Source organism: Euphorbia lathyris, chromosome 3, assembly GCF_963576675.1.
Source record: "Euphorbia lathyris chromosome 3, ddEupLath1.1, whole genome shotgun sequence".
NCBI lineage: Eukaryota > Viridiplantae > Streptophyta > Magnoliopsida > Malpighiales > Euphorbiaceae > Euphorbia > Euphorbia lathyris.
This window is the reverse complement of record NC_088912.1, coordinates 25426491-25444127: the sequence shown is the minus strand read 5'-3', so window position 1 is coordinate 25444127 and position 17637 is coordinate 25426491. Positions and strand designations below refer to the sequence as shown.

Below are 17637 nucleotides of genomic sequence, written 5' to 3'. Positions count from 1 at the left end.
ACTTTCATCATCTATATATATTTCACAAAAAGAGAAAACACCCTAAATATATGTTTACTTTATTTATTTATTTATTTTTTGCTAGATTGGTCAAAAATATTGAATTTTAACAAATTTAAATATGGTGACAAAAATACCCTAATGTTTATAGTCATGAGTAATTTTATTCCTAATGTTGGCAGTTAAAAGCAATTTTACTTCTAACGTTGTTAAGTTGTGTCAATTTTAGAAATAATTCATCAAACTGTATTTTCGGTCATGAATCTTATCATCTACACTTCACATGTAAGTCATTTTAGCACTCTTTAGTGATAGATTATATACATATTATTAGATATGAAAAAAATTAAAAAAAAACTAAAAAATATATTATCTATTTTACGAGTTGGATAAAAAAAATTCAAAATATTTTGTCAAATTAATAAATATTAACCTCCAATTCTATTATTAAATTACAGAAAATAAACTGATAAGTAATTGGTGCAGAATAGAGAACAAAATATTTGTTTTTTTATAATAATATCTGAAATTAACTCAACTTGACAACGTTAGGGGTAAAATTGCTCTTGCTGCCAACGTTAAATGTAAAATTGCACAATTTTAAACGTTAGGTGGTAAAATTGCTCCAGGCTATAAACTTAAGGGTATTTTTGCACTTTATCCCATGGTGATAATAAGTATACCTTTGACTCTTTGAACTTTGTTAGTACCTCACCAGCTCCCTAAACTTGTCCATAGAAATAGATTAGCTCCCTGAATTTCGCAAGTGTCCCACCAGCTTTCTAAACTTGCTTATTCTCTAACAACTAGATACAAAAACTTATTAAATCCAAATTCTAAAAATATATATTCATCTATTCGAGAGGTAATTTAGTTGTTACGGAATAAGCAAGTTTAGGGAGCTAGTGAGACATTGTAAAATTTAGAGAGCTAATCTATTTTGATGGATAAATTTATGGAGCTAGTGATACGAAATAAACAAGTTTAGGAAGCTGGTGAGACACTTGTAAAGTTTAGGGAGTTAATCTATTTTATGGACAAGTTTGGGGAGCTAATGATATGAAATAAACAAATTTAGAGAGCTAGTTAGACACTAACAAAATTCAAAGAACCAATCTATTTTTATAAATTTCATGTTGTTGGTTGTGCTGGGGTGCCAGCCTAGCTGGGATGTCCGGCCTTCCTTCGCGTCCCAACTTTTATTCAAAAAAAAATCTATTTTTATAAACAAATTCAAAAAGCAATTAACCCTTCTATTAATAAGATGTATTCGGATTAAATGGAAAAATAATTATTAAAGATGTATTTGAAATTTCACCAATATTATTAGATCAGACCAAATGTTACTAATGTAATGCTTCACCTAATACTGTATTAGGTAGATACTATATGTTTTCACTTCAATCCAATATTTGGACCTCACATTTTTAAATTAGATGAGTAACATTTGATTCTCACCTTACTAACAAAAATACATTTATTCTCTCTTCATTTCTGATGTGAATTCTACTCATTCCTACCGCGTATCTTATTTTAGACATTTAAATAATTTCCCGAATTCAACTCAAATTACATCACACTAATAATAAAATTTGGATTTTTTTCGGCATTTAGCTGCAAGATAAACCTCTCTGTTGCTTTATTTTGCGTTTTCTTTATTGAATATTTTTTTTGTTAATTCTAGAAAAAAAAACCTTTGTGGTTACACTGTTATACGAAGGACTATGGTCTGTCTGCCTATATATGTGGTTGTCGTATGTCCCTCTATATGGGTGTTATCATGTATATCTTCATGAAAAAACAAAAAAGTTTTATTTATCATAAATATGGTTCATTGAAAGATCATGAAGTCATTCCTTAAGGAAAAGACTATGAAGTCGATTTTGGATATAGTGTGTTTCTCGTCATTGTGCTAAAAACAGTTTCAAATATTGTCTAGAATTGTTCTATCATGATTTATGATATTGAGGGTGCAAATTTAATATTATAAAATTTACTTCTGGATTGTAATTTTAAGGGTAAATAATTTATTGGTTTCCTATTTTTTACCTAATACACTGTTTGGTCCCACTATTTTGAAAAACATATTTTAATGTCTCTATCTTTTGCCAATATTAACTCTTTGGTCTTTTATCTATTTTTTTAGATTTTTAACCGAACATATCTTAGTTTTTAGGACAGTCACAACACAATATAAAATGACTATGTAACTCTGTTATTTTATATCTGTCTGTTTATGCCAAATATAACAGTTACACGTCTAAAAAAAACTAGACAAAATGACTAAATGGTGTTAATATTGGCAAAAGCTAGGGACCTTATAATGTGTTTTTCAAAATAGAAAGATTAAACAGTGTATTAGGTAAAAAATTAGGGGAACCATTAAATTATTTACCCTAATTTTAATTATGTCAAGATGTATTTTTTTTATAATTAAAACAATTTAAAAATGCCAATGAGGGTTGGTCTGAGTGGTAAGGCGTTGAACCTTTGCTTGAAAGGTTAGAGTTTCGATTCTCCACTCCGTCAAAATTTAGCCCTCATTGGGAGTGGGTAGACCTACCCTTACCTAAACTTTTTCCTACAAAAAAAAAACAGATGTATTATTTATTTAAGTGTTTTTGTTGATTATATCAGCAAATAGGGAATAAGGTATTTTGCGTCTTTTGTTGATGAGGCGACACCCGGATTTGAACTGGGGAAAAAGGATTTGCAGAATACGGTTAACCAACATGTTAATTAATCGATTACGATAAATTGGATCGGATTTTGCAGTTTTCTCTTCTGCAATACCTCGGCCCCAAAAAAGAAAATTTCTGACGGGGAGCGCGCCGAGGAAGTCGCTCAGCGCAGCGCAGCGTTGGAGGTCCCACAGAGTGGTGAAAAGACAGGATATATTTCGACGGAGAAATTTATCAACTGGTATTTAAAAATATATTTAAAATAGAAATCAATATATATATATATATATATATATATATATATATATATATATATATATATATATATATATATATATATCTGCTTTTGGTACTCCTGGCGAGGCTGGAGCGGGAGGAATTTTTCGCAACCATCGAGGATTTCCGAAAGGTTGTTTTGCTTTTTCTACCACGCCCTTTTTTGCTTATATGGCTGAATTGAGAGCCGCTATTTTTGCAATTGAACTTGCTTGGGAGAAAAATTGGCATCAGCTTTGGGTTGAGTCAGATTCAATGTACGTAGTTAATCTGCTTAGACACCGCGCCATGGATGTTCCTTGGAGTATTTGATAAGAGTGGTTACATTGTCTCAGCATTTGCTCTAGAATGAACATTATCTTTTCACACATCTTTCGGGAAGGAAATAGAGTTGCTGATGCATTGGCAAAGTTTGGAGTCTCTTCCTCCTTGATCAATTGGTGGCCTTCAGCTCCTGCTTTTTGTCACAGGTTTATCAATGATGACATTTGTAGTATTTCGCAATTGCGTTTTTCTTAACTTTTCATTTCTTTTCATTTTGTAGTATAAAATGACTATGTAACTCTGTTATTTTATATCTGTCTGTTTATGCCAAATATAACAGTTACACGTCTAAAAAAAACTAGACAAAATGACCAAATGGTGTTAATATTGGCAAAAGCTATGGACCTTATAATGTGTTTTTCAAAATAGAAAGATTAAACAGTGTATTAGGTAAAAAATTAGGGGACCATTAAATTATTTACCCTAATTTTAATTATGTCAAGATGTATTTTTTTTATAATTAAAACAATTTAAAAATGCCAATGAGGGTTGGTCTGAGTGGTAAGGCGTTGAACCTTTGCTTGAAAGGTTAGAGTTTCGATTCTCCACTCCGTCAAAATTTAGCCCTCATTGGGAGTGGGTAGACCTACCCTTACCTAAACTTTTTCCTACCAAAAAAAACAGATGTATTATTTATTTAAGTGTTTTTGTTGATTATATCAGCAAATAGGGAATAAGGTATTTTGCGTCTTTTGTTGATGAGGCGACACCCGGATTTGAACTGGGGAAAAAGGATTTGCAGAATACGGTTAACCAACATGTTAACTAATCGATTACGATAAATTGGATCGGATTTTGCAGTTTTCTCTTCTGCAATACCTCGGCCCCAAAAAAGAAAATTTCTGACGGGGAGCGCGCCGAGGAAGTCGCTCAGCGCAGCGTTGGAGGTCCCACAGAGTGGTGAAAAGACAGGATATATTTCGACGGAGAAATTTATCAACTGGTATTTAAAAATATATTTAAAATAGAAATCAATATATATATATATCTGCTTTTGGTACTCCTGGCGAGGCTGGAGCGGGAGGAATTTTTCGCAACCATCGAGGATTTCCGAAAGGTTGTTTTGCTTTTTCTACCACGCCCTTTTTTGCTTATATGGCTGAATTGAGAGCCGCTATTTTTGCAATTGAACTTGCTTGGGAGAAAAATTGGCATCAGCTTTGGGTTGAGTCAGATTCAATGTACGTAGTTAATCTGCTTAGACACCGCGCCATGGATGTTCCTTGGAGTATTTGATAAGAGTGGTTACATTGTCTCAGCATTTGCTCTAGAATGAACATTATCTTTTCACACATCTTTCGGGAAGGAAATAGAGTTGCTGATGCATTGGCAAAGTTTGGAGTCTCTTCCTCCTTGATCAATTGGTGGCCTTCAGCTCCTGCTTTTTGTCACAGGTTTATCAATGATGACATTTGTAGTATTTCGCAATTGCGTTTTTCTTAACTTTTCATTTCTTTTCTCCTCCTCTTTCTTTTGTTTGTTCTCTTTCCTCTCTCTTGTTCAAATATTCAATTTTTTCTCTTATTTATATATTGAGGGTTTGTCAGTTCTTGGGTCATGGATGTCATCCCGCCCAAGTTCTGTCTCGTCCCAATTACTAAAAAAACAAAAAACAACATATGACGGTATCAAGTTGAAGCGTTACTAAGGCAGGCATATATAAATGTGAACATATATTTTGTTTGGTAGTACTTTGTACCCTTAAATTATTAAATAGGTAGTCATCAAAATTCATTAGTTTGTAACAAAACAAAAACCATTTAGTAGTTGAGAATTGTATTTTTCTATTAAATTATGTGACTTCATTAACAAGTTATAAGCTCAATCGATTAAAGAACAAATATATTTTTTAGCTATTCAGAAATAAATTTTTAGAGATCAATTTGGATTTAATTGAAAGTTTTATACGTTAAAATATTACATGAAAAATGAAATTAAATAGAGTAGGTATAGTAGGTAGGGATTGTGAAAATTCTTAAACCATATGAAATATTTGAAAAAAAAAATCATTTCGTTTAGTGCTGAACTGAATTGTACTTAAGATTGTAACAAGAACAGAGATTCGCCGATAAAAGGTTCGCCACATTTACTTTCCTCATACATTAGTCGGTCTTTATATTTTATGGGAATGGCTCCTTAATAAAAAAAAAAATGTACTTGAAAATTTTCAATATATTCTAATAAAGAATAAAAATTTGGGTCTTTTTTTGGCCTTAAATATCATATTATTTAGGCTCATTTTAAGTCTGAATGTATATTATAATTATAATTGACCTCTTTCAACCTTGGGATATAGACATTCACACTCTCGGACTATGTCTAGTCCTCATAGTTAATTTGCCACTATTGAGTCCTGTTTTTTTATTGCAAAAGGCTGCCGATGATCTCCAGACCAACAGACCGACGGAGGAGGTTGTATGTTCATGAAAAATCTCTTAAAACTGACAATTGTAGTATCTCTTTCCTTTAGAGAGATTTGAATGCTACCTCGGTTGAACTTACTGTCATTTTCTCTTCCGAGGAGAGAGAAAAAATAGTGAGGTAAAGGCTTTAAAGAATGCTTAGAAGGCAACTATGGACTTGTCATCCAAAGTGAAGGAGGTCTAAGATATTGAACAGACTGTGAAGGAAAGAGATGATCTCATTTCGGTCGAACCAGACTCTTCTTAAACAACGGGATGATGCGATAAGTCGACTCCTCCAAAAAGTAGTGCTGGAGAGAAATAATATGGCCTTCCACTATGAGGAAGCAAAGGTTGCCAAGAAGAGTCTGCACGAGCCGGAATGGAAGCGGGGTGAGCTCAAGAAACAAGTGGTGGATCTAAATAAGATCAAAACCGGGGCATGAATCATGAAAAAGATTGTGTTGCATATCAACAAAAGGTGATTGGCTTTGAAAGAGCGTGACGGTTGATGGAAAACCCTAGTCCCGATCAAAAGAAGGAGAAAGCTTTGAAGGAGCTAGAAGATCTTTAGACTTCTCACTTTCTCAAATATCGTGCTTTAAGAATGTTAAAGGACAAATACCCTGATGCAAATTTTAATTTTTGGATTATTGTTTATCCTCCCGATGATAACAAAGTTGTTGATGAGTTTGCTAAGCCTAGAAAATTTCCAGAGCTCGAGCTTTTCCCTGTGGATGAGATTAAAAAGGATCATTTGATCTGGAAGAAAAAAATGTTGTAGATCTTCAAGGAGGAAATATACCGAAGGAAAACATTGCTCACTACCATATAAAAAAAGTATCCTAATAATTAATTTTATTATTTGAAAGAAATTAATTGTAGGGGTAAATATAAAAATAAATTTTGTAATTTGATAAATTTGCTAAAGCAGTCTCTGTGGTTTAAAAATTTACAAACATAGTCTAAACAGTTTATGTGGTTCAAAAATTTACAAATATGATCTATATTTTGTGAATTTTGCAATTAAAAGGCATGTGAGTCAATTTTTTGCCCAGATAATAATTGTGGTTTAGTTAAACTGTGTATTTTGAATAATTTGTAAAATTAGTCTTTTTTAATTGCTCCAAATCACTCTAAATAGTCACGACAACAATTTTTGAAAAAATAACTAAGTTTGCAAACTACAACAAAGCATAGACCCTTATTTACAAATTTTTAAACCACGAACATTATCTTTATAAATCGATAAAAACACAATGTTCATTTTTGTATTTTTTCCTTAATCTTTATCCTAATAATTAAGAAGTATTCTCCATTCACAAGTCACAGGAGGTTGATTAGGACAGGATAAGATCAAGTGTTGGCTTAGATTGCCTTAGATAGTTAGAATGTTAGTCATTTGAAAAGACTACCACTTTTCAGTTTTCACTACTATAATAATTAAATAAGAGTGGCATCCTAAATTAGCAGCCTCCTATAATTTTATTTCCAACTTCAACAAACGTTTATCTACCAGCAACTTGTGTAATCATGGAAATAAATAAATTTTTTTTTTTTTTTTTGTTGATTGAACATCTACTGTTTTTTTATTTATTTGTGGGAGTCATTGCTCTCGCAATTCCGACCCGGGTATGGTTAAGGCCAAAGGTCTCCCAAGTGTGCGTCTCCACGGATCGAACACTCGATCGCGGGGTTCAAACAGCCATCTTTTAGCACTGCGACCAGCACCCATTGGGTGTTTTTTTATTATTATTATTATTTATTTAATACATTAAATCATCAATCAATTTACTTAAACTGTACATCTCAATTAAGATTAAAAAACAGTTATTTACTTTTAACAATTTAAAATGATTATAAAGAAACTATATACACCTTTAAAGGTTAAAGAAATGCAATTTTAAATGAAGTGCATAATACTTTTAACTGAATTTGATATCCAACGCTATTTTTTCTTATGTATAATTAGTAACTTAGTGCATACCATTATAATTGATCAAAACTCAATATATGAAATTGAAAAATTAAAAATTAAAAGCTTAATCTAACAAAAAGTTTTAAGGCAGTGACCACCAGTATTAAAAATTGTAAAATCTAGTGCTCATACCGTTAAGAATTGAAATATGTTAAAATAGATAAAGTTCAGTAGCCATGGATGTAATTTACCCGGATTTTATTGGGAGGACTGTATCCTCCAAAGACCCCATATACAATTGTTGACACGCACATTATCTCACATTTTAGAACGCGTGTCAACAATTTTATAGAGGTCTTTCGGTCCTCCTAATAAAATCCCCGATTTTAGACTACGGAACAGGCAATCAAAAATCATAACTAGGGATGGCAACGGGTACTATACCCGCGGGTACCCGGCACTACCCGACCCTAATGGAACTACCCGTACCCTGTATAAAAGGGTATGGGACGGGTATGGGATCAAAATCATTACCCGTTAGGGTAATGGGACGGGTATGGGAATACCCCCCAGGGTACCCGGTACCCGTCATAAATCATTTATATATGAAAAAATATTATTGTTTCTTGTATGTAAAATGTGAGATTTGAACCCCAACCTTTTGTTGTTCAACCATTGAATGATAGAACTAAGTTACTTTATTCTTATTTATTAAGGTTTAATTTATTCAATCTTTAGATCTATGATTTATTAAATTTGTACTTTGTTAAATTTGCAATATTTTTTGTTTTATTTATTGATTCTTAACGGGTAAGGGTGCCTGCGGGTACCCGTGAATTAAATGGGACGGATATGGGATGCAAAAAGTATACCCGTTAGGGTAATGGGACGGGTACGGGTAATTAAAAAATAAAAGGGTAAGAGTTTGGGATTGACACTACCCGCGGGTACCCTACCCGTTGCCATCCCTAATCATAACCTCCATAAATTGAAGACCAAAATTAATTAATTATAAGTAACAAAGTAGAGTTTCATTAATCTATAACAAAAACATCAACTCAGCCAATAAGCAAAAAAAAGCATCAACTCAATCTACATGATTTTCTTCATTCAAAACCCAATTTCATAGTCATTATCCTTTTTTCTCACACTTGTATGGTCTAATCAGGCCACGTCCCCTCACTTAGTGGACGAAATTGACCTCTAATCCACTTATTAACAATCCCACTAAGTCCATATTCATCTATAGTATCTTCACTTGCAGAATATGTTTCCTGTCTTCTAATTTTTTTTTGTCTGATTTGAGTTGCCAGAAAGATTAAAAAAATAAAACTCTTGTAGACCTGGATAAGTAATCTCAATTGTCATCAATCAGAGGCAAATTAAATTAGCAGCTCTTGATATACCATTGTAGAAAAGCTTCCAAAATTTCCAGTCTATTGCAAAAAACAAGAAAGAAGAATGTCAGTAGTAAAAGTTTGATCACAACAGTATCAGACTCAACCAACAAAATTACACCCAAAATTTCCAAGTGCTTATTGTAAGAGCAAATGCACCATAACTCTTTCTTCCAATGGTGATGATAATCCTTTTAATGTCTTTTTGATTCAGTTGTTACCGTTTATTGTTGTTGGTAGCTATAAACTGAATTTTCTTTCACCAGTTGTTTCTCAATCCTAACCAAACGCTTTATATCTACTGTTTGGAGTAAACAGCTAAAAGAAGCTACAAAAGGAGAATCAAACACACTTAGTATAATAGGACACCCTTTTATATTTAAGGTAATCACTTCAATCTTGTAAGCAGATAACCAAATTTGAGAAGCTTCTCTCAATATATTAACCTTTCGTTGCCATTACGAACTTCAATATTTTAAGCCTTGAGTTTTTCATATTGTTATGCACAGCAGACCCATCGAAGTCTACAGAGTACACTCCTGGGCAAAACAAGAGAACTGACATATTCCTAATTAATGTAGTCTTTCTAAGTCATAGCTTTTATGTTCTAAGTGAATATTATGTTCTAAGCTTTTATGTCAACACCATGTCTAGTGATTATTTGAACTAAAAGGCCGAAGTAGGGAAATAGTCAAATTAAGGATTATACTATACATAGCTAAAAAATCACATGTGTTCACACTTCAACGCCGAATGATTTTTGGCATGGAATCTGAGTGCCTATGCATGTCTATATTTGTTGAACTGTCTGCGCATGTGGTATATGTGACATACGCAGGAAGATAAATTTTAGGCTTAAACTGCCAGGTGAATATTATGGAACCATCTAACTTCTATCTAGGTGACTCTATCTAATTTATAGGAATGCTAAGCCATGCCTAGGGATAACACTTTTTCTAGGGGATATTTGTGAAAAAACTAGTGAACAGGAAAAATGGAAGCACAAGTAGTACAAAAAGAGATGCATAGCTAAGGTATGAAACCTTCTTCGATCTCCCTCTTGCTCCCTAGAAAATACTGGAAACTAATAAGAAAATCCTGCAAAAAGAAATAAATATAAGAAAAAAGAATTGAAGGGTTTGAGTTTGATCCCACCTTATAATACCATACCATTAAACATGTTTCTTGTCACGAAACTGGCGTTGAGGAATTAACAGCAGTATAAGAGTCGGAAAAGATAGGTGCAATATTCCTTACCACTGTCAAGTACAAAACAAAACAGCCATATGAATACCATCCAAGTTATGTGTATTGAATCCTTGAAATTGCACAAAGTTCTGAATTTTCTGAATGTAATACCAATCTAAATTGACTCACTAAACAGCTATACCACATAAACAAAAAAGAACATCAAATGATTTGAATGAAGAAGTTATACACAAGATGATAATATTTCCAGACACCATAACAACATATTGCCTTATCCCATAATACATTTAACAGCTGGCAGTTTTTATTGGAATTTCATATTCTCGGAAATGAGATAAATCAAACCATCTATACTAAAAGCATAAAATAGCAAAACCACCACCTTCTCCAATAAAGTAATTTACCACATTAATTGTAAAACATCAAATTTCAGTTCCTTTTATTCTCTCTCATGAATAAAATGCAAAACTCAATTCTTTGAGAGTTAGTTTGTCCATATCTTGATGCACAAGATTCATAAACCAAAGAATCAAAGACACAGTAAATAACTACGAGTAACAAAATATTATTCCTACAAGCAATGTATTCAGTCAATGTGAGCTTTCTAAAAGCATCAACAGAACTAAAGAAGATTTCAAATCAGGACGGTCTGAATCATATAGCAATGCTTCTCATGATGAACTGCTAACAAGAGTGATCATTAAAACTAATATGAACATTAATGTAAGTATGTAACACAAACAATCAGTAGGATAACCTTCCAAACGTTTATCATCAGTGAAAAAGTCACCTCATATATCCAGCACAAATATAGCAGAACTGATTGGATGGCCTGAAATGATTCCAAAGGTAAAGAAATGGAGTACAAGGAACAAGGATTCATGTCATCAAGCCCAACCTGTTTCAAACTAAAAGTTCAAATAAGTGCACAAATTTATTCTGAACATAATAGAAGAAAATCATATATTAAGTTTTTACACCAGTTTACTCAGAGAATCACCGAAGTGTGTATTAAGCTCGCCGTTTGCTGAGGCGCCAGGAATTGGGCTCATTATATCTATCATGAAGAGGTTCAATTCGTTCTTGACGTTTGCTCTTGCTTATTTTCATTGGATCAACTGCTTTAAAGAACCTCGGTGCCAATTCAACCAGCCACTTAGGGTCTATGACAGTTATATCATGCATATACTCCTTCGTAGTCATTACTACCTCATTGTAGATGACCCAGTCTGGTTGTACATGGTAAAGAGAACTACTTGGATGGACATAAGCAACCTGATTATTAACTAGAGTCCGATACCCCCCTTGTGGATCCTTTCTAGCCGCATGGAAAAAGAACCCTGCCGTAAGTGCTTTCCTTATCTTCACAGAATTATTTCCAGCGCTCTTGACATCCAGCTTATAATTGTGCATTAAGGTCAGAAGCTGTTTCCTGACATCCTGAGATCTCCTCAAAGATCGAAACTGAATAAAATTCTCAAAACACCAAGGCCCTGAAAAACCTTTTGCTTTCCAGGCTTCATAAATGGCAAGTAGAGTCAAATGGTCACCTTCTGGTTGGAAAAAGTTAGCCTTCTTCTGATCTGCTTGTGCTTGTTTTTCCCTAGGACGGTAGAATATGTTACCAGTTTGGATCATGGCAATAATAGTCAAAATCTCATCACTACACCCAAGTTCTACACTTGCCAACAACATTTTAGACAATGGTGGTTCAAGAGGAAACTCTGCCATTAGCCTCCCTGTTTTGGTTAAGAGCCCCTCTTCATCCAAAGACCCTAAACCATAGAGCTGTCCAATAGCAGATGTTAGGGCTTGGGATGATGGTGGATCCATAAAATCATAAGAAAAGAGGTCACTTATTCCCATGGCCATCAAAGTTAGCACAGGATATGCAAGGTTAATCCTTTGAATTTCTGGAGTTGTAGCAGCAGCCATCTCATTGCGAAATGCACTCTCAGTGTATAGACGATAACACTTACCAGGACCAGTTCGTCCAGCACGCCCAGCTCGTTGCTTTGCTGATGCTTGTGAAATAGGGGTTATAAGTAGAGAATCAACCCCCAGCTTCGGATTGTAAACATTTTGTTTCACAAATCCAGGATCAATAACATAAAAAATTCCATCAACTGTCAAAGAGGTCTCAGCAATATTGGTTGCCAAAATCACTTTCCGCTTTCCTGGTGGAGCTGGTTCAAATATCTTTGATTGCATTTCACCAGGAAGTGCACTATAAACTGGCAAGATAATCAACTCTGGAACATTTTTCCCTAGTTCTTTCATCCTCGTATCAAGAAGCTCACATGCACTATCAATTTCTTCCTGGCCTGTTAAAAAGAGGAGAATGTCTCCTTCAGGTTCTGTCAAGTGGATTTGCAAGACTGTTATAAGAGCTGCATCAAGGTAATCACTTTCTGGCTGTTTGGCATATAGTACCTCCACAGGAAAAGATCTTCCCGGAATACTGAAAATCTTGCAGTTAAAGAAATAACCAGAAAACCTTTCCGCATCAAGTGTGGCAGATGTGACAATCAAACGAAGAGTAGGTCTCCTTTTCAAAAGCTGCTTCAGTAGGGCAAAAAGAACATCAGTGTAAATTGATCTCTCATGTGCCTCATCCAGCATTATGACTGAGTACTGAGACAGTTTCATGTCAGTCAAAATTTCCCTAAGAAGTAAACCCTCTGTCATGTACTTGATCACCGTATCAGGTCCGGCACAATCGTCAAAGCGAATAGAATAACCAACTTCCTCTCCTAAACGACAACCAAACTCTTCAGCGACCCTCTTCGCAACAGAAACGGCAGCAACCCTACGGGGCTGAGTGCATGCAATCTTCCCTCTTGCTGTGTAACCAGCCTCCGCAAGATATTGTGTCATTTGGGTAGTCTTCCCTGAACCAGTTTCCCCAATCACTACTAGTGCCTGATTATCAAGCACAGCCTCAAGTAATTCCTTCTTTAAATGATAAATAGGCAAGCTCTGTCTTTGTTCCTGGATGGACTTAGATCTCTGCACAAAAGTAAGTGACTCACAGTAAGCGTCTTTCTTCCATTCTGGAATGCTATATGAAGATACACCAACACCCCTAAGCTCATGCGCCAGGCACCTCTCTCCATTTTCTGGCATTGGGTCTTCCCAAGAACGATTAAGATCCTTGGGTACCCAATCAAGCATCTTCTTCAGCTGCTCTCCCCGCATTTCTTTTCGTTCCTTTATGAGTGCCGATTGAAGTGCAGCTGCACGAATCATTGACCCTTCAGGATTCTTGAAGATCTTCACAGGGGACGCATCAGTAGAAACATTACGTGTGGTTCCTCTCAAAAAGGCTGGTTCATCCTCATTCATCTCTATCTCAATCCCTTCCTCAGTATCAGCATCAGACTCCTCACAACGGTAGATTGGATAATCTCTTGCACTCAAGACACCTGAAGCAATCAACTGATTCACCTCATATTTCTCAAGAGGATTCATTGTCACCCTCTCCACCTTCGGCCCATTTGATGAAAAAGGGTCATTAACTTTAACATCCTCTTCCTCAATCCCCATAATACCATAAGCACCAGCCATATTCCTGGTCATATCTCTTTTGTTCATGCTAATCCTTTGATCATCAGTATTAATCTTCTCCGACGTCTTCAACAATCCCAAATCCTCACCAGTATTCTTGTCAACATCCTTCATGGAAAGCCTCAACCTCTTTCGCCTGGGTGAGTCAGAAACAATCTTAACATAAACCTCCTCCCCACGACTAACATTCTTCTTGTTCCCATCAAAAAAATCCGATGAATGAACCAAACCCTCCTTCCCCTTGAAAGCATCCAACTCAACAAAACAACCCCCATCCATCACTCTGGTCACCGTACCTTTATACACATCACCCTCTGCGTCCCTAACCCTACCAGCACAACCAGTCTTCAAATCCTTACCCAATTTTAGGGGGGAAATGGAGTGAATCACAGTGAGGAAAGATCTAACCAAGTAATCAGGCAATTCAGCACCATTGTCCTTCAATTTAGAATCAAATTGATCGACAGATGCAGAAGAACGACCTAACTCTATGATGAATTCTGCTAATACTTTGTCTGCAAACCCTATATGAGTTTCGAGTTCGCAACAAACTTTGGATACAAGAGACAAGTACTCTAATTTGTTCAAATCAGTAGCCATCACAATTATGTATATGGCAAAAGAAAGAGAATATAAAAACGAGAAAAGATTTACGCAGGCAAACAGAAGAATTGGCTGGAGAAATTTCGTGTATAGAAAATACATGATCCTGCTTTGTGTGTTCTTTTATCTGTTCATTGAAATTTCTCAGCCATGATGGCTGCCAATTGTTGATGAAAGTTAGAATTCAACTCTATATTTTGTAGTCAAATCAAATTATTATTATATACTCCGTGGAGGCTGCCGTACTTCCTTGACGGCAAAGCAATGCTTTTTTTTTTCCAGGGTAAATTACACTCATGGCCACTGAATTTTAATCATTTTGATGGTATGCACATTAAACTTCAAAGCATATATAAAAACTATTTAATTTTACTTTTTGGGTAAATTCCAAAAAACCCATGTGATTTGATGTTCTTTCAAAAAAACCGGTTTGTTATTACAAAAAAAAAAGACTGTGGTTTGCGCGTTAACCAAAAACCGAAAAATGGCTTAACGGTGTTAAAATGCTGACGTGGCACAGGGGTAAGGTTGGAAATTTGAATTTTTTTTTTATTTTTTTATTTTTTTCCTTCTTCTTCTTCTTCTTCTTCTTCTTCTTCTTCTTCTTCTTCTTCTTCTTCTTCTTCTTCTTCTTCTTCTTCTTCTTCTTCTTCTTCTTCTTCCTCCTTCTTTTTTTTCTTTTTTTTTAAGTTTCCAGAAATCTGGAAATTTCCAGATTTCTGGATTTTCCCCAAAATTCTGGAAATTTTCCAGATTTCCGTCTGAAAATTTTCCAGAAATCCGAAAATTTTCCAGATTTCTGAAAAATTTCAGAGTGTCCGAAATTTAAAAAAAAAAGAATAGAGGAAAAAAAAAGAAAAAGGAAGAAGAAAGAAGGAAGAAGAAGGAGGAGGAAGAAGAAGAAGAAGAAGAATGAGGAGAGAGAGGGGAAAAAATAAAAAAATAATAAAAAAAAATCGAATTTCCACCCTTACCCTTGTGCCACGTCAGCATTTTAACATTTTAACATTTTAACACTGTTAAGCTATTTTCCGTTTTTTGGTTAACGGCGCAAACCACAGTCCTTTTTTTTGTAATAACAAACCACAAGGGTTTTTTTGTAAGAACATCAAACCACAGGGTTTTTTTTTTAAATTTACCCTTACTTTTTCTAACATTATTACCACTAAACTTTAACAAATGTCTTAAAGCACATTTTTTATTTGAGATAAGGTGCAAACATACCCATAACATTTACGATCAGGAACAATTTTACTCCTACAGTCTAAAATGTTACAATTTTACCCTTAACTTTGGCAGTCAAGAGCAATTTTACCCATAACGTTGACAAGTTGGGTCAATTTCAGACATTATTATAAAACATAGATATTTTATTTCTTATTCTGCACCAATTGCATATCAACTTGTTTTTAAAAAAAAATCATATTTTCTATAATTTAATAATAGAATTGGTGATTAATATTTATAAATTCGGCGAAATATTTTGAATTTTTCTTATCCAACTCATACAATAATTCATGCAACAAGACAATATATTTCTTATTTATTTTTTAAAAAATTCACGTTTAATCATATGTTTATGATCCGTTTAGTAAGTGATAAAATGACTCACATGTGAAGTGTAGATGATAAGACTAATGACTGAGAAGATAATTTGATGAATTATTTCTCAAATTGATCCAAATTCATAATATTAGGGGTAAAATTGCTCCTGGCTGACACCGTTAAGGGTAAATTGCACAATTTTAGATGTTAATGATAAAATTGCTCCTGACTGTAAACGTTATGGATATTTTTGTACTTTATCCCTTTTTATTTTCTAAAGTTCTCTAAAATTTTATTTTCTCCCTCTTAATCAAACAACACTTAAATGACTTCAAAATAAAAAAATTTAAAGAATTAAAATTAATTAGAATATAATAAATTCTTGAAATTTTTTATTTTAAGACATTGATCACAGTTTAATGGTCATAATGTAAAAAAAAAAAAAAAGTATATTAAGTGACTTTATATTACATTTTGAATTTTATTGGTAATACCTTGACAATTAATAAAATCCAGTAGGGCATGCGTTTAATTTACCTTTTTCCTAGAGCATCTCCGTTAAATTAAATGTATGCATGTCACGGGGCCAGGTCTGAGCTAGGCCAAAACCTCGTGTGGCGTCTCGACATTCCCCAAGTCTCGGCCAGCCAATTCCTAGCGAAGGGTTCCGTCAATGCATTTGTCCTTGTGATTAAACTTCATTCTATAATAAGCACGCACTGTGCGTTCGGTGCGCCGACAATGTCCATAGAGTTTCTCTCTATGGAGACATACATCTCCTTTCACGAAGGACGTATGCCCGACTCTCCTGTCCCTACTAGATGAGGGTGGATCACTTAAACCAGTTCCGACTACTGATCCAAGGGGTAGCGGAGATCCAACGTCAGGATAGTCCATGTCCCCTATAGTGTTTCTTATACAAACTCCGCCTCTTCCATCAGCGTACGTTGATATGTCTCTTTTGCCACTCCATGCCGAAGCCTTCTCAAAGCTTTGCCAATGTTTGGGGTTGAATTTGCCTATGGCCAAACTCCCCCTACACTCTCCTTCACTTAGAGGATCAACGTCCTTGTTAATCGGGCTCGTCTCCTTCTGCGAGAGATTTACTTTCTACTCCAATGTCACTGAGGTTCCGCCAAACTATCGGCATTCTTGTTTCCCAATGATCTCTGCTTGCACTTGAACTCTACTTGAGTTTCCACATTGTTCGCTTGTCATTTTGCTGTTTTCGTCCACGCCTGACCTACATACAAGCATTAAACTCCAAAAATCATCAGTCCAATGGCCAAATTGATCCACCCGTCTTCGGATTTCAATAAAAACTCCTTTTGGTGCAACTTTTGGTGAATCAATTGGCCAAAATAAATAAAGTGAAGTTCAAGTAGATAAAAATGCAAGAAACTCTTGCTTATTTGCTAAATTTAAAGTAAAACTACCCTAAAAACCGTACCAAAAAGATAGTGGTTTTTGACCCCTATCACACGTCTAACAGAAAAAGAGTCTGATGAGGTAAGGAGTTGTACAGGAATGCAGTAGTTTGGAATGGCAACAATCTAGCCCCTTGACAGTAACAGTGCGGATTCGCCACGAGATTCAAGATTGGCAACTAGCACAGGATGTGCAGCAGCGTTTGAATGACAGAAACTCACCTTCCCCATCTCGTTGGATGCGACCTGCCATTGGTTTTTTTATCTTATAATGTGGATGCGGGAATT

General features: G+C 34.8%; 1 protein-coding gene across 8 annotated transcripts; it reads right to left on the bottom strand.

Annotated features, from left to right (window-relative positions):
* Nucleotides 1-8576: 8576 nt before the first annotated feature.
* Nucleotides 8577-14572, bottom strand: LOC136221911 (probable pre-mRNA-splicing factor ATP-dependent RNA helicase DEAH5). 8 transcript variants are annotated; one of them, XM_066009397.1, is made up of 4 exons: nucleotides 10998-14572; nucleotides 10169-10257; nucleotides 10042-10096; nucleotides 8577-9037 (listed from the first exon to the last, which is right to left on the bottom strand). In XM_066009397.1, exon 1 carries the CDS (start codon nucleotides 14477-14479, stop codon nucleotides 11219-11221), a length of 3261 nt encoding a protein of 1086 aa, XP_065865469.1. In that variant the 5' UTR covers nucleotides 14480-14572; the 3' UTR covers nucleotides 8577-9037; nucleotides 10042-10096; nucleotides 10169-10257; nucleotides 10998-11218. The 8 variants fall into 8 exon arrangements, with proteins under 8 accessions (XP_065865469.1, XP_065865466.1, XP_065865470.1 ...); XM_066009394.1 differs by having other exon boundaries at nucleotides 10042-10257; XM_066009398.1 differs by lacking the exon at nucleotides 10042-10096 and having other exon boundaries at nucleotides 10154-10257.
* Between the last annotated feature and the right edge of the window lie 3065 nt (nucleotides 14573-17637).

Coding starts and splice junctions, on each gene's coding strand:
- LOC136221911 (XM_066009391.1), bottom strand. CDS start 14,479: ATGTATTTTCTATACACGAAATTTCTCCAGCCAATTCTTCTGTTTGCC.